At 38.2% G+C, this 26,176-nt stretch overlaps 1 protein-coding gene across 1 annotated transcript in view; it reads right to left on the bottom strand.

Annotated features, from left to right (window-relative positions):
- htt (huntingtin) overlaps positions 1-26,176 on the bottom strand; it is a 688,215-nt gene that overhangs the window by 363,366 nt on the left and 298,673 nt on the right. Inside the window, exons 26-27 of the mRNA XM_090385445.1 lie at positions 19,713-19,861; positions 2,699-2,835 (exon numbers count right to left, since the gene is read on the bottom strand). Coding sequence (XP_090241571.1) covers positions 2,699-2,835; positions 19,713-19,861 — 286 coding nt within the window. The remainder of the gene's footprint in view (positions 1-2,698; positions 2,836-19,712; positions 19,862-26,176) is intronic.

The raw sequence follows: 26,176 nt of genomic DNA, 5'->3' as shown, positions 1-26,176 counted from the left end.
GAGTAGGTAGTCACATTTCTGCTATATGAAGTGAAATAATTTCATACTAGGCTGACTACACTAATATGATTAGGTTGATGGTACTATCGTATAAATACAAAACACTAAATATATACACTTCTTTACAAAGAGTGGGTCCATATATCAGTTTACTGATTTTTTTTTTTTTTTTTTTTTTTTTATTATGAAAATCCCAAACACTTAGAAACCCGTACTAAGTAGTATGGGACAGATGGACGACTAAGAAAATAACAGAATGGTATCCAACAGGAGCAAGAAGAAAACCAGGAAGACAAAGGCGGAGATGGATAGATCAAATTCATGAGTTTGTGGGTAGTAAATGGATGTCCAGTGCTCAAAACAGAAGGAACTGGAAAGTTGCTGGAGAGGCCTTCATCCTGCAGTGGATTGAAAATGGCTGATGATGATGATGATGACTATGTAGTATAGGAATTAGAACCTATAGTACTTAGTACGGCGCATGGGCTGGAGGTTGAGAAGATGAAAGAAGATATTTGCTGACATTAGAATTGAAATTCTCATTCCTTCATATGTATTTACTCTAATTTTCAGGAAATAGGAATGAAGGAAGGTTGTTCCAGAAAATGGCAGTTGAATGAATAAATGAGGAAGATGAAAAGTTGGTTCTGTGAGTTTGCAGCTGGACAGTAAATGAATGTTGGCTGGTGGCAGCATGTGTTCAGACTGTTTTGAAAGAGAGAGCAGGAATTATAGAAGCCAATCCATGGAAGTATCTGTAGAAAAAGCATGCAGAAGAAACAGTACGTCTATGAGACAGAGAGTGGAGAGACCCTGTTAGAGATGAGTCATTAATTAACCTAACTGCCCTCTTCTGAATGGAATCTAGAAGCCTGAGAGAGGTTTTGGGGGCACCCCCCCAGATGTGGGAACAATATTCCATGGTAGGGCGGATTTGCGATTTGTACAGAGTGAACAACTGTTTAGAAGAAAAGTAATGCCGAGAGAGAAAGAGAAAGAACAAGTGGAGAAATATCATCAGGACCACGAGCTTTCTTAGCATCAAGTTTGTTCAAAATCCTTCTGACATCCTTTTGATGGAAGACCACAGGAGGCATTGAATGGAGTGTGCTGGGAATGGTGGGAGGTGTTTTACCAAGATCATTAATACATGAGTTGGAAGAAAAATGGGATGCTAGCAAGTCAGCTTTATCCTTGGCTGAAGTGACAACAGAACCATCTGGTTTTGACAGAGGTAGGAGCAGAGATGGGCAAAAGTTGCGGCCAACAGCTTTGGCAAGAGACCAGAATGCTCGGCTACCATTAGGGCAAGAAGTAAGTTTTCTACTTTTAGTGTGTTCAAAATCTAGTTTGGACTGATTAATAACTGCTTTACCATTGTTGCGAGCTTTGGTGTAGGCAGAAAATGAAACTGAAGAATTGGAAACAAGCCAATTACGATATGCAGCGTTCTTCTCTTGAAAAGCCTAAGCACATTTATTGGAAAACCAAAGTTTAGATAAAGGACGAGACTTTAAAGTGGAGTGTGGAATAAAGGATTTCATTCCTGCAAGAATAATTTCACTGACACAATCTGAACAAATGTTGACATCGGGAGTTTCAAAACAGTAACCCGACCAACGAAAAGAAAAGAAATCTCGCAGGTCATCCCATTTTGCATTCTTGTAATGCCAAACAACACGAGGTTGGGAATAGTCATGAGATAAAGGCTCCATTGGAGAAAAGACAATCATCAAGTTGTGATCTGAGGTGCCTAATAGACCACTCACTTCAATTGTGTACTTAGAAGGGTTGTTTGTGAGAAAAAGATAAAGGGTGTTGGTGATAAAGGGTGTGGCTGTATGGTTAGGATTGTCCGGTATTCTGGTAAGTAAATGAACAACGAGGTCATTAATAATTGCAAAAGCCCTGGCATCTCGACCAGCTGAGTCTGTGTGACTAAAGAATGGAAGACAGCTGGAGTTGTGAACATTAAAATCACCAAGGAAAATTACCTCATTGTTGGGAAAGTTGGACCGGACAAAGTCAAGTTTCAAAGAGATTTGTTTTTTTTTTTTTTTTTAGGAGCATTAGCAACTATGGCCATATTGCTCCAGGATAGGTGGTGGTCATTCCCTGACCTTTCCGCATCCTCCGTATTTGGTGGTGATGGGCTCGAACCCCGGTCTAATCAAGAAGCGTGTACTATGCACTGCTGCTCCTTCCCACCTGGCTATGAAGGTGCCCCGTTTCAAAGAGAGGAAGTCAAGTTTCAAAGAGAGTAAGTCAAAGAGTTCCAAGTGATTAGTGGAGTTGGGAGAATGGTAGAGACAACAGATGAATATAACAGAATGAGGTAGGTAGGAAGATTTTAAGCCAGAGAAGATCGAAAAGAGGAGATTCCAAATTACCAAGTTTCTGACAGGGAATATCGGAATGGACATATGCACAAGTACCACCTTTGAGGCAAAAGGAAGCATACAGCGCATTATTTGGGCAACTGAGATGAGCAGTAGTTGAATCAACCGATAACTGATGCAACAGACTGAGAAGTATATCACCAAAAACATTCTGAACAAGACATTTAAATATCATAAATAACATCACATAAATATAATATTAAAAAAGTAATATGGGCATAAAACTAGCATGTGGCCCACCCTGTACATTTTATCATTGTTTGTAATAGTAAAACATTATTAATTACAAAAATACTCACCTGAGGATAATGCACTAGCCTTAAGAGCATGGATACAACTACTTCTCTCTGGGTATCAAGTTCCTTACTGGAATCAATCTTATTTAGTCCTCTCAGCAGAAAAAGATCTTCAACAACTGGATACAATGCAGGAATAGCTACACAAAAGGGAAACAGAGTAATATGCTTAATCTACTTCCAGCATCATAAGCATACTTGATTAGAAAAAAAAATAACCGATTACAGCTTTTGTTTGTTTGTTTTAGAGTTTTATGGCACATTAGCATCTAAGGCTATAAAGCACCCCGATTACAGCAAGTATAATGTCAGCAGTTATTGTATGGTTATAAAAATGCTTACAGTGAAGAACGACAAGTGCTCTTTATGAAAAATTTGCATAACATGCAAATTAGTTCTGCAGTGATGGATGTCACCCATGTGATCAATGGAAATAAAACATGCCAACTTAAGTGTGCTTTCTCATTCTCCTGAATCAAATTAAAAAATGTCAGTTTGAAAAACTTCTCATAAAACAATATTCCTTCAATCCCTCCCTATATCTACAGCTTAAAGAGTTACTGGCAGACTAGGGGCTGGCAAAACTGGCAGAATATGGCTTGGGGGTATTGAAGAATCAATCAGTAGACTCCAAAATGAGTCGAAGAGACAGAAAAGTTATGAAGAAAAAGAATTTTAAGGCTGTCAATTACCAAAGCTGGAAAGAAAGGATAACTATTTGGTTTTAATTGCTCAATTGAAATTGACATTTGAGTGCTACATAACTGCAATATGAATTCTCTGAAGCTGTGGAAAGATGTAGTAGTAGCATGTGATGCAAGAAAGCAAGTGTATGAGCTTATGCAGCATCAGCCAAAAAAAAAAAAAAAAAACCCAAACATATCAAACTGGTAGCCTGAAGGCCACATACAGCCATCTGAAGTTCATTAGTTTGTTGTGCAGCCCTCTTAAGCAGTGTCAAATTTCACAGATTAACAGAATTAAACCTATATGAGAATAATGATGAATAGTGATACTTGAAGAAGGTACATAAAATTTATATAAAATTTGTAACTTATACGAACCTTCATAAACATGAAAAGATCACTTATTTTTTATGAAAAGGGGAAAATACACAATTTCCAAGAAACAATATATGTTTCTTGGAAATAGCACAATGTGCTGTGTGCACATTGGTGCAGCCTGCAAATATCCCCTCTCCCAACCATTTGTGCAGCTCACTGGCACTTCTGAGTTTGACACCCCTGACTTAAACGGTATTAAATTGTCTACCAAAAGAACTTTATGCTTGATAACCAATAGTTATTTCCCAAAATTAAAACAGTCCATCAAAAGAAAGCCATTTTAATCAATTCATGAAATCCAATTAAACACAGCAGACCACTTAAAGGCATTCACAAAACACATCCAAAAATATGCTATCCACTGTCCAGATATTACTTATGATCTGCAGGAACTGGGTTTAAGAACATTATAGCTAGATCAAGGGAGCCAAGTTTTCCTCACTGATAAGTCTAGGTCTGCCTTGCAACATAATTCTCAGTAAGTACCTGGAAAAAATGTGACACCTGCAATAACCCACTCCCTTATGTAGAATAAGCATCAATTTTGTGAGACTTAGCTGATGGTCTAGGAAAGCATTATTGTTGGCAGCTGTATGGTCCTCTACATTATCAGAAATATATCACTGACATGAGATCTTGAGGTCAACAGTCAGAAAAATTTTTTGCTTTAGGAAAGCATAAAAACTAAGCTAAGTAGAAAAGATTTAATATTATCTTATTCATTTTCTGAAGATGAAATTTACAATAAACATAGAAAAGACTTTAGTTTAATGAAGATAAAATAATAAATCGACCTTTTATTACTTTATCTTCAATCACCCAGTAAACTGAACTGAAATATGCACATATGGCAATTTTTTTATGTTCCATAGACTTACCTTTCAGAGTGTAAAAAGCTCTATAAGATAGTCAAAGACTACCTAATTATTAATTCAAGAGCTATCTGAAACAATCCTATTTTTGTAGCTTGAATAAACATGACTACACACTCAGTGAATTCTGATTATCATCACATACATTAATGACATTTTGACTTCTCTATTTGAAAGTTGGACATTTAATTAGATTATTAAAATTGATAAGGTATTAATTTCCTTCAGAAAAAGCTATTTCTTTATAAGTTTAGCACTTGTAATACAGGGGTTATGTAACAATGTTTATTATGTTAGCAGGAAACAAATCAAAGATAATTTTAAAGTATTTAATAATAAAAGAAAGAAGGAAATACTTAACTGTTTACCTCAGTTTGTTATCAGTAATTTATCCATTATGTTGCATAGTTTTACTTAGTCTCTCTGAAGTTCTCTGAGCAGTGCAGACGGGCTGCAAGAGTAGCTCATGGAGTATTGTCAATGATATACAGGAATTTTTCCAGCAGGGATAAGGAGGTGATTATTCCATTGTATAAGGCGATGGTCAGGCCACACCTAGAGTACTGTATACAGGTCTGGAGGCCTCATTTCAAGAAGGATGTAGAGCTGCTGGAACGAGTACAGAGAAGGGCAACAAGATTAGTGAATGGAACAAAGGGGTGCTCTTACGAAGAAAGGCTTAAGTTTTGCAAATTACAGTGTCTGGAGACTAGGCACCAGCAAGGTGATCTGATAGAGGTGTATAAAGCCTTGAATGGTTTGAGCATGCTCAATGCTGATGGGATTCTTCCTCTAGCTCAGAATAATCACCTGAGAGGGCATAAATTCAAATTGAGGAAAGACAGATGTAGGATAGACGTGCGGAAATTTGCCTTTAGCCAGCGGGTGGTTGGTTGGTGGAACAGACTTCCATCCCTTGTGGTGGAGGTTGATAGCCTAAATAAGTTTAAGGCTCAGCTGGACAGGTATTTTGAATGAACAGAGGGGTGAAGTGGAAGTGGGTTTTTTTTTTTTTTTTTTTTTTTTTTGGCTGATGCTGTATAAGCTTGCTTTTTTGCATCAAATGCCTCTACTAATGCTAGTCTACATCATTTCTTTTCTCAAACTTGACAATGAAAGCAACACACACACACACACACACACACACACACACACACACACACACACACACACACACACACACACACACACACACACACACACACACACACCAGAATGAAACCAACATTACTGATACACACAGGATTATGGCACACACAATAAATATAATATGCAACTTCCATATATACATAAAGTTTTACAGAGTCCAAAAATAGTTTTTTTTTTTAACTGAAATTTTAGAAGCTTATAGTTTACCTGTAACATGAGTCTGTTCAAAGACTGGCTATGAAATTTTGGTTTATATACAATTTGGTTATGGTGTACATAGGTAGTTTAAATAAGTTAGGCAGAAAGTTGAAGAAAATTGAAGAACTTAATGAAACAAACCTGTACTTTGCCTAACCCAAAGAACAGTCAAACAATGTTAAAAGATAAGTCTTTTAATAAATATCAACACATTTCCAATGGCATAAACACAAGCTAATGATAACCAGCAGCAAGTCAGTTTATGTTCAAGGTAAACTAGATTAGTTATGCCCTTTATGCGTTTATGTGAAGATTTAACATAATGAGGAGAAAATCTTTAGTTTAGCAAGTTTTTGGTGAAATTTAGCTTTGCTGTTTGAACAGCAAGATATACTGGAGAATTCTGTAATTTAATAAATTTTAAAAGGAGACCATTAACTTACTGAATCACAGTTTTAAAGAAAAAGGAAATAACTGTTCTTCATGGTTGACAGCAGTTGTGATTTATTTTTTTTCTTTTCTGTTACAGTTTACTTGAATGCATGCTAATAACAAAGTGACAGAAGTTGAATTATACTGTTCATTCTCATTATTTGATATAAACATTTATTTCCTTTGTTAAATAAATGTTCTTTTTGTAGAGTAAGTTTAATCACCGGAATATACATGTAATTCAACTTTTATTAATTGACCTGGCTTTAAAAGTGATACACATTACATGAGCAATATGTCACAGTTAAGTGGTATAAGAGGGGCAATCAATAGGTATTTACTCTCACCTAGAAATATTTGGGTAGGGACTTGAAATTTGGTGGCAGTTTCATCCTTCTCTATGTAGCGACTTTCTAGAGTATACACATTTCCTTCCACTTCATTAGCTACCTCCTCACCAGTCTGAAATCAGTGGCCCCATAATTGTTTCTTCATTTTAGAGAAGAGGAAGAAGTCTGAAGGTGAGAGAGTTCAGCAGAATATGGTAGACTTTTCACTTGCATGCAGATTTTCAAATCCACCTTGATTGCAAAGTCCACTCTGAGAGAGTAGCCTTGTGAGTAATAGCACTGTCAGCTAGAGGCAGTCACTATGGATAGCTTGTTACATCTCTTCAACTTGATAGCCACTTTAACTTTTGCAGGAGGTTTCTGTAGTACTCTCCAGTGATGCTGTTGCCTTTGGAGTTCCGGAAGACTGAAAACATTTCATCGTTAGCAGACAATTGAACCTTGGCTTTCTTGGTGTTGGTGAAGGTATATGTTTCCATTGTTTGCTTATCTGTTTTGTTTTTGGATCACAGTGATATACTTGGCATTCATCCACCATCACAATTCAGTCAAAAATCATCAAAATTATCTCTCTACAAAGCTCCAACAATTGTGTGGAACACTCTCTCTTGTGGAGCTTTTGAGAAAGTGTCAACATCTTGTGGAGCTTTTGAGAAAGTGTCAACAATCTCAGGGACCCATCTGGCTATCACCTTAGGAATGTGCAGGAATTCATGCATTATAGTGCAAACAGACCCATGGCTAAAATTCACTTCATTTGCTATAAAATTTATAGTTACATGTCAGTCTTCAAGAAGTAGCTGTTTCAGTTTAGGAATAATGGCAGGGTCTATGGCTGAGATGGATCTTCCTTCTCTTGGGTTATGTGCACACTAACTTCACAAAACCTAAACTGTCTCTTTTCCAATTTTCTCATATAATGTATAATCCTCCCCATATGCAGCTTTCATCATCTCATGAATTTGTTTTAGTTCTTTGCCTTGCAAATGATGCAATTTTATAACAGATCACATCTCAACCTTCTCCAGCATGCCATCTCTCAATGTATTCATGGATCTAAATTAGTAACTGACAGATCTAGAAGAACAAAACAAATATACATTAACTATTGAGACAGTAATATATATATATATAATATCATTACCCTAACTCAAATATTTCTAGATGTAGGTAAATACTTATCAACCACTCCTCATATACATGTAATAAAGTGTCCACTGAACATCTCCTTACTAGCAAGAATCATCAGCTGATCTAATTATTAAAATCATCCAACCTAATTATTCAAATCAAAGGACACCTAAACAAACTATAAAGGTTTAAGCATCCCATAATAAACCTTACTTATCTCATATGTAAAGGGTAATTCTGAGCTAAATGCTTAAAATCATGCTACTTACATTTTATAACATATACACCTCTCCTCACATAGATACCTTAGTCTTCAAAAATATTTTAATCTCCATACATGCCATGAATATAGGATGATCCAGCTTTCTTGTGATTCCTAATATGGTGCAGCATAAGCCATAGGCTTTCTTGCACCATGCAGCCATTACTAATACTATTACTAATACTAATTTCATCATCATTATTATTATTATTTGCTATTTTTGTAAATCAATGGGTTTTTTTTTATGAAAACCCCAAACGCGAGAGGTATTAGAACCTATAGTACTTAGTACCATGCTTGGGTTGGAGGTTGAAAAGATGAAAGAAGATATCTGTTGACATTAGACTTGAACTTCTGTAGACAAATTTTCAGGAAATACGTATAAAGGAAGGTTGTTCCAGAAAACAGCAGTTGAATGAATAAACGAGGAAGATGAAAATTTGGTTCTGTGAGTTGGAAGTTGGACAGTAAATGGATGTTGGCTGGTGGTGGCATGTGTTCAGACTGTTTTGAAAGGGAGAGCGAGAATTATAGAAGCCAATTCAGAAGAACAGTGCCCGTGGAAGTATCTGTAGAAAAGGCATGCAGCAGAAACAGTACGTCTATAAGACAGAGAGTGGAGATACCGTTAGAGAGGAGTCATTAATTAAGCTAACTGCCCTCCTCTGAATGGAATCTAGAAGCCTGAGAGAGGGTTTGGGGGCACTGCCCCAGATGTGGGAACAGTATTCCATGGTCGGGTGGATTTGCGATTTGTACAGCTGTTTGGAAGAAAAGTAACGCCGAGAGCGAAAGAGAAAACCAAGTTTTTTAGATGCAGAGGAAGCAATATTTGTAATGTGCTTGTGCCAAGAGAGATTAGAAGTCAGGGTAATGTCCTCAAGGGAGATATATCATTTTGCTTAGAAATCAGAGTGTCACCAAAAGATAAGCATAGGAGCAGAAGAATCCTTTTTGCGAGATATAAGACAAGACTGAGTTTTAGGAGGATTGAAATCAACTAAGTTCTATTTGCCCCACTGGAGAATTACCCGGAGATCGGCGTTTAAGGAATTGGTAGCAGATATTCGAGAAGTTGAAGCTGATTGAGCAGGGCAAGGTTTCTCAAAATGAAAAGTGGATTGCAATGTGCTATCATTGGCAAAACTATGGATAGGATTTCCAGTCAATGGAAGAAGGTCATTAATATACAAGAGGAAAAGAATGGGGGAAAGAACTGAACCTTGGGGACACCAGCATTAGTGGAGAAGTTAGATGATGAGCCATCTACCATCACCCTCAGTGAGCAATCAGACAGAAAACTGGACAACCAATTCCAAAAAACAGTTGGCAAACCATAAGATGGAAGCTTGTTTAGAAGACCTTTATGCAAAACACGATCAAAAGCCTTTGAGATGTCAAGAGCAAGTGATTGTGTTTCACCGAACTTTTCCACTGAATTTGTCCATAAATGGGTAACATAAGCCAGAATATCACCAGTGGATTGATACTGACAGAATCCATACTGGCGATCATTGATCAAAAAACGGAAGGTTTCTAGGTAGTTTAAGATTGGGTGGTTAATTGATTTCTCCATTACTTTAGAAAGAGTAGAAGTAATTGCAATGGGACGATAATTGGATGGGAGAGATTTCTCACCCTTTTTAGGAACTGGCTGGATATGAGCAAATTTCCAAGCAGAAGGAAAAACACCTTGGGAATAAGAAAGTGAAAAAAGATGGCAAAGAATAGGAGTAAGTTCAGGAACACAGGTTTTGAGAACAAGTGGAGAAATACCATCGGGACATGGAGCTTTCTTAGCATCAAGATTCGTCAAAATCCTTCTGGCATCCTTTTGATGGAAGACCACAGGAGACATTGAATGGAGGTGTTTAAAGAAGGAGGAGTTGGAAGAAAAATGGGATGTTAGCAGGTCAGCTTTATCCTTGGCTGAAGTGACAACAGAACCATCTGGTTTTGACAGAGGTGGGAGCAGATGGGCAAAAGTTGCAGCCAACAGCTTTGGCAAGAGACAGGAAGGCTCTGTTACCATTAGGGCAAGAATCAAGTTTTCTACTCTTAGCCTGTTCAAAATCTAGTTTGAACTGATTAATAACTGATTTACAATTGTTGCAAGATTTGGTGTAGGCCAAAAATGAAACTGAAGAATTGGTAACAAGCAAATTATGATATGCAATGTTCTCTTGAACAGCCTTAGCACATTTATTGGAAAACCAAGGTCCAAACCTTGGTTTTCCAATAAAGGACGAGATTTTAAAGTGGAGTGTGAAATAAAGGATTTCATTCCTACAAGAATAATTTCACTGACACGACCTGAGCAAACGTTGACATCAGAAGTTTTGAAACAGTAATCTGATCAAGGAAAAGAAGAAAAGAAATGCATTCTTGTAATGCCAAACAACACGAGGTTGGGAATAGCCATGAGATAAAGGTTCCATTGGAGAAGAGACAATCACCAAGTTGTCATCTGAAGTACCTAAAGGACCACTCACTTTGACTGTGTACTTAGAAGGGTTGTTTGTGAGAAAAAGATCAAGTGTGTTGGCTATATGGTTAGGATTGTCCGGTATTCTTTTAGGTAAATGAACAGTCTGTGCATGGTCATTAGTAATTGCAAAAGTTTCAGCATTTCGACCAGTTGGGTCTGTGTGACTAGAAAATGGAAATCCAGCTGGAGTTGTGAACATTAAAATCACCAAGGAAAATTACCTCACTGTTAGGAAAGTTGGAATGGAGAAAGTCAAGCTGCAAAGAGAGGAAGTCAAAGAGTTCCAAGTGAATAGTGGAGTTGGGAGAATGGCAGAGACAACAGATGAATTTGACAGAATGAAGTAGAGAGATTTTAAGCCAGAGAAGATCCAAAAGAGGAGAATCCAAATTACCAAGTTCTGACAGGGAATATCAGAATGGACATATGCACAAGTACCACCTCTGAGGCAAAAGGAATCATACAGTGAATAATTTGGGTAATTTAGATGAGCAGTAGCTGAATCAACCAATAACGGTTACCATTTACTGTAAGCAACAAAAAGTGGAATTTATTAAGGTTATTAAATTAAACTTATTAAATTTAATAAAACTTTATTAAATATTATTACTGTGAATAATATTAGCTAATTCCTGTTAAGTATCCCATATGACTTTGATATTTAGCACTTTTCCTGCACAGAATGATTCAACACCCTGTTCTATGAAACACTGTAAGATCCATTTCAATAAAAGCATTCTCCCAAACTCTTTTCCCTGCTCTGTTTTATATATATATATATATATATATATGGTCTGACAAACCTTCATAGTAAGTTGTCACATAAGGAGAGATAATAAGGACTCGTCGAGGGACAGTTAAGTGGCGGTGGTAAGTTTGCTGAGCTACTGCATGTGTACTTATCATAAGAAAAAACCTGATTTAATAGTTCTCAAACACAGATTGCACAGCAGGCAGGTGTATCATCCCCAAGAAATTGATACATTTTACAGGGATGGGATACATTTAAATAGGAGTGCAAGAATATTTGCTGATGCTATTGAGGTAGAGTTAGGTGGGTAGGAAAACTGATAGCTTTGGGGAGCACTTAGACAAAGAGCTGCAAGCACAGGTGAAAGTGAGTCTTGCACTCTTTCTATTTGAACATGAAGAAGCCTGGAAAGCAAGGTGTCAGGGATTTCAAGTGCTGTTTTGGGTCATCATGAAACAAGCAAATACATAGGCTGTGTTAGAATAATTATGAATAAAACAGGTGCATATATATTTGAATGTACACTAATGCTAGGAGCATAGTAAATAAATTGGATGAATTTGAAGTGCTGGTCGAATCATCAAATGCAAACACTCAAGGGATATCAGAGACATGGCATCACTCAGATATAAGGGATGCAGAATTTGAATATGGGGAGTATAATGTGTATAGAAAGGAACACATAGTGTATAATTTTTCTTGTCAATCGACTTCAGGGTTCCCCCCCAACTCCACGATATCAGCATTGCGATACAGTACAAACTCTGTAAAGGCCAGGTGGTGTGTGTTGTTATGTAGTTTGCAACGGGTAGTGTTGGGTATGTTGTTAATCTGGATGCTTGGCCTAGAGCCACACGTGGAACACCGCAGTCCCCTAGTTTTTGTTCAGCACCATGGGGAGGAAAGCCAGGAAGTAAGGTGTGAAAGGTCTTTGGCTGGGGTGAACCCTGGGAGAGACAGGAAAGGAGGAGGGGGGGGGATGCTCATAGTTAAGAAGCATATTAAATCTAAAGCAGTGCATCCACTCAACATGGGTAGGCAGTGCAATACTGAGTCAATTGTGTGACATAAGCATTGAGAAAACAAAAATGAGAGTAGGAGTGTGTTATAGGTCTAATGACTGTGATGAGTATAACAAACAAGAGAAATAGAGTGGCCAGTAAATCAAAATGTCTTATAACAAAGGATTTTAACTTTCCAGATATTAACTGGAACTTGAGGGTTATCACTCATATGATAGCATGATTTTGTGTATTTATTGGATGAATGCTTTTCTCAGCAGCAGCATGTTAGAGAAGCAACACATTGGGGCATGTGATGTGGAATTTACTTAAAGATACAACTACTGTCAAGAGTAAAGTGAACAGTGTTTGCTTTTGTAAGGGTGACTACAGTGATCTCAGACAGTTTTTAAATTCCATACAGTAGGGGCCATCTGATAATATCACCAACAGAATTCTAAATGGGAAGCACTAACGGAAGTAATCGTAGAAGCTACTACACTTTTCACACTAACAAAGAAATACTGTTCCAGGCTTAGACTAAATGGATGTCAGATGAACTGACGAGACTTGTGACAGAAGAAAAATGCATGGGATGCAAATAAATTATGGGGTGATACAGAAGCCTACGGTAGATACAAACTAGTCAGCAATCATGTTTCAAAGGAGGTTAGGCAAGCTAAGGCAGATTAGGAGAAGTCTCTAGCAAAGAATGCCAAGTAGCACAGACTTCTTTACTTATATTAACAGTAGAAGGAAAGAGTTGAATCACATTGGTCCACTTGATTTTGATGGTTTAACTGTTGATTCTGCTTAGGTTGCTGACATATTGAATAGGTGTTTTGCATCTACATTCACACATGAGGAGCTCTTAAAGGGAGGGGACCACCAGAAGTTTGTCAAAATCTAACAGGGACTAATGATTTTTGATAACTGATAGGAAAGTGGAAGAGAAATTAATTCTTCAAATAGACCTTGGAGGTTTGGAAAGTTATGACTCACTAACCATATATGACCAAAACTTTATTAAGATAAATTAAGATAAAATAACACAGGATAAAATTTTTGGCATAACAATAAAATGCACTAACAACTGTAGAGTTAAAAGCAATAAAAATATAGTTAAAAAATAAAATATACAAAATTAATTTCCCATGCTCCCAAAATAACATATCACAAGTCATCTGATAATATCACCAACAGAATTCTAAATGGGAAGCACTAACGGAAGTAATCGTAGAAGCTACTACACTTTTCACACTAACAAAGAAATACTGTTCCAGGCTTAGACTAAATGGATGTCAGATGAACTGACGAGACTTGTGACAGAAGAAAAATGCATGGGATGCAAATAAATTATGGGGTGATACAGAAGCCTACGGTAGATACAAACTAGTCAGCAATCATGTTTCAAAGGAGGTTAGGCAAGCTAAGGCAGATTAGGAGAAGTCTCTAGCAAAGAATGCCAAGTAGCACAGACTTCTTTACTTATATTAACAGTAGAAGGAAAGAGTTGAATCACATTGGTCCACTTGATTTTGATGGTTTAACTGTTGATTCTGCTTAGGTTGCTGACATATTGAATAGGTGTTTTGCATCTACATTCACACATGAGGAGCTCTTAAAGGGAGGGGACCACCAGAAGTTTGTCAAAATCTAACAGGGACTAATGATTTTTGATAACTGATAGGAAAGTGGAAGAGAAATTAATTCTTCAAATAGACCTTGGAGGTTTGGAAAGTTATGACTCACTAACCATATATGACCAAAACTTTATTAAGATAAATTAAGATAAAATAACACAGGATAAAATTTTTGGCATAACAATAAAATGCACTAACAACTGTAGAGTTAAAAGCAATAAAAATATAGTTAAAAAATAAAATATACAAAATTAATTTCCCATGCTCCCAAAATAACATATCACAAGTCATGATACGGCTGATTTATTTAAGTATGTGCCATGACAGTAAATATCTTTGTTGATAAAGGAGACAGTTGCCTTTGAAAGTTAAAAGCAATAAAAATATAGATAAAAATAAAATACATAAAATTAATTTCCCATGCCTCCAAAGTAACACTTGTCACGAGCCATGATACGGCTGATGTTATTTAAGGATATGCCGTGACAGTAAATATCTACTGTTGATAAAGGAGAGGTTTCTTTTGAAAGCTATAGTGTTGTGTTTTTATTTCTTTTAATTTGTAATATATATTTTTTGCATATTTTAATTTTATGAATTTTATTTTTAACTATATTTTTATCGCTTTTAACTCCACAGTTGCCAATGAAGTTAAAAGTGATAAAAGGAATTAAAAGTCCAGTTTTATTTTATCTTAATTTATCTTAATAAAGATTTAGTCACATACCATTGGTGTATTCAATTACGGTTAATAGAAGTGGAAGAGAAATTGTTTAAGCTTAAGATAAAAAAGACACCTGAGGTGAATGGGATCCATCCAATTATATTAAAGGAGGCAGTGAAGCAAGTAAGCAAATCCTTAGCCATAATTATTAGAGTATCTTTGGATTCAGAGGAGGTCTCTGTAGATTGGAGATGTGCAAATGTACCTTCAATCTTTTGTCCATCTATCGTCAGTTCTTCACAAAGAGGGATCAAAGGATACCATGAGCAATTACAGACCTGTCAGCTTAAATTCTGCTCTTGGGAAAATAATGTAGTCTGGTTAAAAAAGTAATGCAGGATCATCTCGACGGAAATGCACTTATACTGCAGTCACAGAATGAATTTGTTAAGGGGCAAACTTGCCTGATCAATTTTATTGGCAATTATGATGCAGAAACAAAGGAACTGGATGCAAAAAATAATTTTAATATTATATACTTGGATATACCACATTATGGATATCATCATTCTTCTCTCCCCTCTCTCAGGGTAACTCAGATTTTTTTTTTTTTTTTTTTTTGCCTGGTGCAGTAAAAGCCTCAGGCTTCCTTGCACCATATGGCTAATAATGATAATATGATGGATTTTGTTCAGTCTTCAAAATAATGTGCATTAGATTTATTGTAAGCTATTGTTTGTAAACAATAGCTTACTATTGTAAGCTATTCTTTACAGACAAACATGGGGTTTACCATAATGCATGTGTTGGAAATGTTCAGAAATAAACATTTCCAACACATGCATTATGGAAAACAACATGTTTGTCCATAAACAATAGCTTTTTACACTGTAAAATAATCACAAAACCTCTGAGAAACTGGGTACAAGCTTCACTTCAAGATCTCTTGTGCTTTTACATTGTAATTTTTGAAACAGTAAGTTCAGACAATCTGCAGCGACTTTCTGAACAATTGACTGATTCAGCAACCACTATGCATTGTTCTTTTCAATAAGGTCCCTCAGTTCTTTCTGTCAAAATTGATCGTATGGAAAATAATTTATGTTCCCATCTCAGTACAGTCATTTTGGTAGCAATTGCTTCTTAAGCCTTTTGCAAAAATCCTCACAAACAACTTTCATAGTTTTTCCAGTTCATAATCTTTCATTTAATTAAATCGAAATCATGACTCAGACCAGAGCAGCAAAGCAAAAGGCTCAAGCTAATGGGAATGCTGCGGCTCAGCAGAAAACTGAGGGGGGCAGTTGCCCTCTGAATCACACCCTTTTATGTCTGCCAGGGGCAAAGGTTGATGACGTTGTAGAGCAGATATCATCTTTTAAGGGCAAAAAAGGATATGGTTGTACATGTTGGCACTAATGATATTAAGAGTAGGAGACCGGCAGAATTACTTAACAAGTACAGGTCACTGTTGAAAAAAAGCCGTGAAATAGGGTTGAATTTGAAAGTGTCTTCAATTTTTCCAGACAAGATAGGAGGGAGTATATGATGAGAGCCTTGTTGATCAATTTGGCCCTGGAAAAATTGTGCAAGGCTCAAGGAGTGAAATTTTTTTCAGCCTGGTCTGTACTTGTTAACAGGAGAGACTGCTTCTACAGGGATGGGATACACTTAAATAGAAAGGGTGCAAGAATATTTGCTGATGCTATTGAGGCAGTGATAGGTGGGTCGGAAAACTGATAGTTTGGGGGGGGATACAAGGACTAATAGATTAACAGTAGCCACTGGCAGAGGTGAAAGTGATTCTTGCACTGTTTCTTTTGGAATGAGCAGCAGCCTGAAAAACAAGATGCAGGATACTTCAGAGATTGCTGGAAGTCATTGCATTACAAGTAAACATATGGCTTGTGTTAGGGTAGCTAAGAATAGGAACAAGTGCATGTATACTTGCATGTACACCAAAGCTAGAAGTTTGGTAAATAAATTTGATGAATTTGAGGTATTGCTCAAAACATCAAAGGCAGATATTGTTGGGATATCAGAGACGTGGTGTCACACAGATATAAGGAATGCAGAACTGGAATTTGGAGAGTACAATGTCTACAGAAAGGATAGACAGGATAGGAAGGGAAGAGGGGTTATGCTATTAGTTAAGAAACACAAAATCCAAGGAAGTGAAGCCAGTCGACATCGCTGGACAGCACAGTGTCGAGTCAGTTTGGTGTGACATAAGCATTGGGAGATAAAAATTGAGAGTAGGAGTGTGCTATAGACCTAATGACTCTGATGAGTATAATAAGAAACTGTACAGTGGAATAGAGTGGGCCAGTAAATCAGAGAGTCTTATAATGGGGGATTTTAATTTCCCAGATATTGACTGGAATTTGTGGGTTGGTCACTCACAACACTAGCAAGGCTTTTGTGGATTTATTGCATGATTATTTTCTACATCAGCATGTTTGGGAGGTAACTAGAGAGAGTAATAGTCTTGATCTGATTATCAGTAGTGATTCTTCATGCATTAAGAATTGGCAGATAAATGAACCACTAGGTGGCAGTGATCACAGTGTGCTGAAGAGGGATTTACTCAAAGAGGTAACTACCATTAGGAGTAAAGGGAAGGGTTATTGCTTTCGTAAAGGCGACTACGATGGACTGAGACAGTATTTAAATTCTATACAGTGGGACCAACTGATGATGTTACCAACAGCAAATGCAAAATGGGAAGCATTCAAAGAACTTATCTTGGAAGCTACTAGGCTTTACATACGAACTAAGAAATATTGTTCAAGGTTTAGGCCTAAATGGATGTCAGATGAACTAATGAGACATATGGCAGAGAAGAAAAATGCATGGGATACATATAAATTAACATGTGACACAGAAGCCTATGATAGATATAAGCTAGTCTGTAACCAAGTTACAAAGGAGGTTAGGCAGGCAAAGGCAGATTACAAGAAATCTTTGGCAAACGATGCAAAGAAAAACAGCAAAGAGTTCTTTACTAATGTAAACTCTAGAAGGAAGGGGATGAATCAGATTGGTCCACTTGATATCAATGGTTCAACTGTTGATGATCCTGCTCAGGTAGCTAACAAACTAAATGAATATTTTGCATCGACATTCACACATGAGAAGTTATTCAGCGAGAGGAATGCCACAGGTCTATTCAACTCTGGCAATGAGCTAGATAATCTTGTAATAACTGAGAGTAAAGTGGAGGAGAAATTGTTGAAGATAAACATAAGAAAGACACCTGGGGTGGATGGGATCTATCCAGTTATATTAAAGGAAGCAGCAAAGGAAGTAAGCAAACCCTTAAGACATAATTTTGAGAGCTTCCTTGGACTCAGGGGAGGTACCTATAGACTGGAGATGTGCAAATGTGAACCCAATTCACAAAGGAGGATCAAAGACTGACACAAGTAATTATAGACCTGTTAGTTTAACTTCTGTTCCAGGAAAATTAATGGAGGCACTGATTAAGGAAGTGCTGCAGGATCACCTAGACAAGACTCCAGTTATAGCTCGGACACAGCATGGTTTTGGTAAGGGAAAGTCTTGCCTGACCAATTTGATTGGATAACTATGATGCAGTCACAAAAGAACTGGATGCAGGGAATAACTTTGATATTATATACTTGGATCTTAGAAAGGCTTTTGATACTGTTGCACATGGAAGACTGCTACACAAATTGGAGCAGTGTGACATTGGAGGCAAATTGCTGCTATGGATAAAGGGGTGGTTGAGGGGGAGAAGACAGAGAGTGGTAATCAATGGACACTGCTCATCGTGGACTGATGTTATTAGTTGAGTCCCTCAGGGCTCAGTGTTGGGTCCATTATTGTTTTCTGTATTTATAAATGATATTGATGATGGTATATCGGGATTAATGTCCAAGTTTGCAGACGATACAAAGGTTGGCAGGGTTGTAATGGACACTACTGACACTATGCTTCTGCAACAGGATCTGGAAAGGTTGAGCAGATGGGCTGAGAGGTGGCAAATGAAGTTTAACATTGACAAATGTAAAGTACTACACATGGGAAACAGCAACCCCAGAGCAACGTATCAACTCTATGGTACAACACTGACAGTGGTAGAGAATGAAAGGGACTTGGGGGTGGTTGTGCAGGCAGATATGAAGTTCCCTGAGCAGTGCAGACGGGCGGCAAGAGTAGCTTATGGAGTATTGTCAATGATATACAGGAATTTTTCCAGCAGGGATAAGGAGGTGATTATTCCATTGTATAAGGCGATGGTCAGGCCACACCTAGAGTACTGTATACAGGTCTGGAGGCCTCATTTCAAGAAGGATGTAGAGCTGTTGGAACAAGTACAGAGAAGGGCAACAAGATTAGTGAATGGAACAAAGGGTTGCTCTTACGAAGAAAGGCTTAAGTTTTGCAAATTACAATGTCTGGAGACTAGGCACCGGCGAGGTGATCTCATAGAGGTGTAAAAAGCATTGAACGGTTTGAGAATGCTCAATGCCGATGGTATTCTTCCTTGTGCTCAGAATAATCACCTGAGAGGGCATAAATTCAAATTGAGGAAAAACAGATGTAGGATAGATGTGCGGAAATTTGCCTTTAGCCAGCGGGTAGTTGGTTGGTGGAACAGACTTCCATCCCTTGTTGTGGAAGTTGATAGGCTAAATAAATTTAAAGCTCAGCTGGACAGGTATTTTGAATGAATGGAGGGGTGAAATGGGAGTGGTTTTTTTTTTTTTTTTTTTTTGGCTGATGCTGCATAAGCTTGCTTTCTTGCATCATATGCCTCTACTATTGCCAATGAGCCCCTCTGCTCACTATAAGCTATTCTCCAATGGTATTTGAATTGTGTAGCTATCAAAAATAAAAATATATATAAATATATAAGTAAAGATGGATTTTTAGACAAAAATTAAAAGCATCAAGAAAGAAAGAATGAGAAATGGAAAAATGTTAGGGGTCAGAAGACACCGGAACCCCATTTGCAATGTATACATTTTTTTACATTAAAAACTTACCATATTTGTCAGCTGGCTGCCCACTAGCCATCAGTCCATCACAAAGTTGAATGATTTTGGGTACAGAGATGATAGCCTTAGAATGATAGCGTTCATAGGATAAGAGTACTAAAAAATAAAAGATATGAGGAACAAGAATGTCCCCATTCCTGGGAGGGGAAAGGAAAGAAAGCAGATAATTTTATTAATAGATATAAATGTATATCTCTAATATAATTTATTTTGACATCACAGAATCAGTTAATATTAGTAATTTTAACACAATTTATATTCAAATCTATTTCGGCAATTTAAAATTGTATAACTGCACTATATGTTCAAAAATTATTTGGTAGCTGCAAACATTAGTAGTTGCAAAAGATACTTTTAATTCAAAACCAATAATAGGTCTTTGACCTTTTCGTTTTTCTTGGGCATTTAGAGTCAAGTGATATCCATTCCAAAATTAATTTTGTCCATCTATAGTCAGTTCTTCTTAATATCTAATCCTTGAGGTTGTCGCAGACATTCTCTCAGATATGCCAAACAAACTGTGCTTGCTATCTGGGAGTATAAAATGCTGATGGAACTGATATTCAGGTGACACTCAAGTCAAGTGGACACAATTTCGGCAAAGTCCAGACGGTCAGTGACAGCCAAATCCTCTGCTTGCACCTTCACGGTGGTGGGACTGTTAGTAATCCTGGGTATAACTCCCATGCATAAGCACACTGTGGGTGACTACCCAGGTGTAAACCAATGTAAGCAGGGGTTGAGGTGTGGCACCTACACCACACAAAGGAATGCCAACCCTTTGTTTAACCAAGGAATACTAGGTGGTAGACGACTCTCATCAACCGGTGCAATACCACCACTTTGCTTATTGCAGACTTGAAGTGGTGGAATCCATGTTTAGTCTCCAGAGCTAAGTTAAGATTAGCTCTGGAGTCTTTTGATTGCTGTCTTTTGAGGTTATAATAAACTCCATGGCGAGATCCAAACTTCCTTACATTTCGAGGGTACAGCTCTAAAATGGTGTTTGTAGGCTGGCCACTAGCTACACCATTCCGAACCTATTGGTAACTCTCTAGGTTTCCCAATCAGCTAGTGTATAATCTTGCTACCTCTACTGTGCCAGACAGTGACTGGAGGGAGTCTGACTAATGTGTAGGTGTGGGGGGGGGGGGTATTGTTGAGGCCAAATTATATCATGGATCTGGGTATATTCTTACAATGTGTATGCATATCCAAAAATTTCATTATTTCATACAGCATTCCCCCCCCCCCTTTTTTCTTACAATTGAATACACAGAAAATAATACAGCAAACTTATCTGCTAAAAGATCTAAACCTCCCAAACACTTCCTAATCTCAACGATTTTCATTTCCACTTTGGATAAAAGGATGGTTGAGTGGGAGAAGACAGAGGGTGGTAATCAATGGGTGCTGCTCTTCACGGACTAATGTTATTAGTGGAGTCCCACAGGGTTCAGTGTTAGGTCCACTGTTGTTTTGTATATTTATCAATGATATTGATGAAGGTATATCAGGCTTAATGTCGAAGTTTGCAGATGATACAAAGGTTGGCAGGGTTGTTAATGACAGTAATGGCAGTGTGCTACTGCAACAGGATCTAGATAATTTGGGCAGATGGGCTAAGAAGTGGCAACTGAAGTTTAACCTTGACAAATGCAAAGTACTACATATGGGTAGAAGTAACCCCAGAGAAACGTACCAACTGTGTGGTACTACTCTTAAGGTGGTAGAAAATGAAAAAGACCTGGGAGTAATTGTGCAGGCAGATATGAAGTTTTCTGAGCAATGCAGACAGGCTGCCAGGGCAGGTCAAGGGGTTTTGTCAATGATATATAGGAATTTTGCTAGCAGGGAAAAGGAGGTGATTATCCCTCTGTATAAGGCAATGGTCAGGCCACGGCTTGAGTACTGCGTACAGGTCTGGAGGCCTCATTTTAGGAAGGATGTAGATTTACTTGAGCGTGTACAGAGAAGGGCAACAAGATTGGTGAGGGGAATGAAGGGATCCTCTTACCAAGAGAGGCTTAAGTTCTGCAAATTGCAGTGGCTGGAGACTAGGCACCTGCGCGGTGATCTGATTGAGGTATATAAGGCCTTGAATGGGTTGAGCACACTGAATTCTGATGGGATCCTTCTGCTTGTTCAGATTACGAATCTAAGGGGGCATAAATTCAAATTAAGAAAAGACAGATGTAGAATAGATGTGCGGAAATTTTCCTTTAGCCAGCGGGTGGTTAATTGCTGGAACAAACTTCCATCTGTCGTTGTGGAAGTTGATAGGTTGAATAAATTTAAGGAGGAACTGGACAGGCATTTGGAGGGAATGGTGTGATTTTTTTTTTTTTTTTTCGGCTGATGCTGCATAAGCTCATACATTTGCTTTCTTGCATCACATGCCACTACTACTACTACTACTATTAGTAGAGGCATATGATACAAGAAAGCAAGCTTATGCAGCATCAGCCAAAAAAAAACAACAAAAAACCCCTTCCTCTTCACCCCTCTGTTCATTCAAAATACCTGTCCAGCTGAGCCTTAAATTTATTTAGGCTATCAACCACCACAACAAGGGATGGAAGTCTGTTCCACCAACCAACTACCTGCTGGCTAAAGGCAAATTTCTGCACATCTGTCCTATATCTGTCTTTCCTCAATTTGAATTTAGGCCCTCTCAGGTGATTATTTTGAGCAAGAGGAAGAATCCCATCAGCATTGAGCATGCTCAAACCATTCAAGGCTTTATACACCTCTATCAGATCACCTCGCCGGTGCCTAGTCTCCAGACACTGTAATTTGCAAAACTTAAGCCTTTCTTCGTAAGAGCAACCCTTTGTTCCATTCACTAATCTTGTTGCCCTTCTCTGTACTTGTTCCAGCAGCTTTACATCCTTCTTGAAATGAGGCCTCCAGACCTGTATACAGTACTCAAGGTGTGGCCTGACCATTGCCTTATGCAAGGGAATAATCACCTCCTTATCCCTGCTAGAAAACTTCCTGTATATAATTAACAAGACACCATGAGCTACTCTTGCAGCCTGTCTGCACTGCTCAGAAAACTTCATATCTGCCTGCACAATTACCCCCAGGTCCTTTTCATTCTCTATCACTGTCAGTGTAGTACCACATAGTTGATACGTTGCTCTGAGGTTGCTGTTTCCCATATATAGTACTTTACATTTGTCAATGTTAAACTTCATTTGCCACATCTCAGCCCATCTGCTCAACCTTTCCAAATCCTGTTGCAGCAGCATAGCGTCGGTAGTGTCCTTAACAACCCTGCCAACCTTTGTATCGTCTGCAAACTTGGACATTAAGCTTGATATACCATCATCAATATTATTTATAAATACAGAAAACAATAATGGACCCAACACTGAACCCTGAGGAACTCCACTAATAACATTAGTCCACGATGAGCAGTGTCCATTAATTACCACTCTCTGTCTTCTCCCCCTCAACCACCCCTTTATCCATAGCAGCAATTTGCCTCCAATGCCACATTGCTCCAATTTGTGCAGCAGTCTTCCATGTGCAACAGTATCAAAAGCCTTTCTAAGATCCAAGTATATAATATCAAAGTTATTCCCTCCATCCAGCCCTTTTGTGACTGCATCATGGTATCCAATCAAGCTGGTCAGGCAAGAAACCATGCTGTGTCTGAGCTATAACTGAAGTCTTGTCTAGATGATCCTGCAGTGCTTCTTTAGTGCCTCCATTAATTTTCCTGGAACAGAAGTTAAACTCACTGGTCTATAATTACTTTGTCAGCCTTTGATCCTCCTTTGTGAATTGGGGTCACATTTGCACATCTCCAGTCTATGGGTACCTCACCTGAGTCCAAGGAAGCTCTCATAATTATGGCTAAGGGTTTGCTTACTTCCTCTGCTGCCTCCTTTAATATAACTGGATAGATCCCATCCACCCCAGCTACCTTTCTAGTGTTTATTTTCAACAATTTCTCCTCCACTTTACTATGTTATTACAAGATTATCTAGCTTACTGCCAGAGTTGAATACACCTCTGGCATTCCCCTCGCTGAATAACTCCTCATGTGAATGTCGATGCAAAATATTCATTTAGTTTGTTAGCTACCTGAGCAGGATCATCAACAGTTGAACCATTGATATCAAGTGGACCAATCTGATTCATCCCCTTCCTTCTAGAGTTTACATAAGTAAACTCTAGAAGGAAGTGAAACCAGTGGACTGTTTTTCTTTGCATCCTTTGCCAAAGATTTCTCTTAATCTACCTTTGCCTGCCTAACCTCCTTTGTGACTTGGTTACACACAAGCTTATATCTATCATAGGCTTCTGTGTCACATGTTAATTTATATGTATCCCATGCATTTTTTTTTCTCTGCCATATGTCTCTTTAATTCATCTGACATCCATTTAGGTCTAAACCTCGAACAATATTTCTTAGTTGATATGTAAAGCCTAGTAGCTTTCAAGATAAGTTCTTTGAATGTTGCCCATTTTGAATTTGCTGTTGGTAACATCATCAGTTGGTCCCATTGTATGAATTTAAATACTGTCTCAGACCATCGTAGTCGCCTTTATGAAAGCAAGAACCCTTTCCTTTACTCCTGACTTTTCTTTTCCTTTACTTTAGACCTAATTGAATAAATCCGACTTCAGCCCACTGTGATCACTGCCACCTAGTGGTTCCTTTATCTGCAGTTTCTTATGCATGAAAAATCACTACTGATAATCAAATCAAGTATATTACTCCCTCTAGTTGCCTCCCGAACATGCTGATGTAGAAAACAAACAACCAATAAATCCACAAAAGCCTTGCTGGTGTGTGAGTGATCAACCCACAAATTCCAGTCAATATCTGGGAAATTAAAATCCCCCATTATAAGACTCTCTGATTTACTGGCCCACTCTATTTCCCTGTACATTTTCTTACTATACTCATCAGAGTCATTAGGCCTATAGCACACTCCTACTCTCAATTTTGATCTCCCAATGCTTATGTCACACCAAACCGACTCGACACTGCACTGTCCGGCGATGTCCACTGGTTTCACTTCCTTGGATTTTATGTATTTCTTAACTAATAGCATAACCCCTCCTCCCTTCCTATCCAGTCTATCCTTTCTGTAGACGTTGTACTCCCCAAATTCCAGTTCTGCATTCCTTATATCTGTGTGACACCACGTCTCTGATATCCCAACAATATCTGCCTTTGATGTTTTGAGCAATACCTCAAATTCATCAAATTTATTTACTAAACTCCTAGCATTGGTGTACACGCAAGTATACATGCACTTATTTCTATTCTTAGCTACCCTAACACAACCCGTGTGTTTACTTGTACCGCAATGACTCCCAGCAGTCTCTGAAATATCCTGCATCTTGTTTTTCAGGCTTCTGCTCATTCCAATAGAAGCAGTGCAAGAATCTCTTTCACCTCTGCCAGTGGCTACTGTCAATCTATTGGTCTTTGTCTCCCCCCAAGCTAGCAGTTTTCCGACCCACCTAACACTGCCTCGATAGCATCAGCAAATATTCTTGCACCCTTTCTATTTAAGTGTATCCCATCCCTGTAGAAGCAATCTCTCCTGTTAACATGTACGGTACAATCTTTCCAGGGCCGAATTGATCGACAAGGCTCTCATCATATACTCCCTCCTATCGTGTCTGGGCAGAATTACAGACACTTTCAAATTCAACCCTATTTCACGGCTTTTTTTCAACAGTGACCTGTAAGTAAACCTTGTTAAGTAAACCTTGTTAAGCAATTCTGCCGGTCTCCTACTCTTGATATCATTAGTGCCAACGTGTACAACTATATCACCTTTTGTGCCCTTAAAAGATGATATTCGCTCTACAACGTCATCAACCTTTGCCCCTGGCAGACATACCCTGGTCCTGTTCCACCTATCCTTTTTACAAAGCATGTTCCCCGTTTCCCTGACAATAGAGTCACCAACAACTACTAGTTCCTTTGGGACCAGCGCATTCTGCCTTGGGGGTTGCCGCTGTGTTGCGCGATGACCAAGTGCAAGCTCTGGCGTTGATGTGGGCAGCTGAGAAATTGATGGGCCCTCAATTTAGTTTCTTCGAGGGCATCCACCCTGTCCTTCAAGCTCTCATACAGGCCCATTAGAACGCTGAGTTGTTGCCTGATTTCGATACACTCCTTACATCGCGCGCACACAACGACATCCCCCATGGCAATATCATGTCCCGTACCTGAATGCTCCACAAACATCATGCAAGCTGTGCATTTTAAAAGGCTGTGATTCAGAAGGCAACTGCTCCCCTCAGTTCTCCTCTGAGCCACAGCACTTGCATTAGCTTGAGCCTTTTGTTTTGCTCTTCTGGGCTGAGTCATGATTTCTTTTAATTTAAATAAAATTTCAATTTCAGTTTATACCCTAACTTATCTCCCAACACAGTTATAACGGGATATATATTTTTTAGTGTCAAGTATTAATTAT

The sequence above is a fragment of the Mastigoproctus giganteus genome, chromosome 11 (genome assembly GCF_048544385.1).
Source record: "Mastigoproctus giganteus isolate SK-2022 chromosome 11, ASM4854438v1, whole genome shotgun sequence".
Lineage (NCBI taxonomy): Eukaryota > Metazoa > Arthropoda > Arachnida > Uropygi > Thelyphonidae > Mastigoproctus > Mastigoproctus giganteus.
This window is presented reverse-complemented; position numbering and strand designations above follow the sequence as displayed.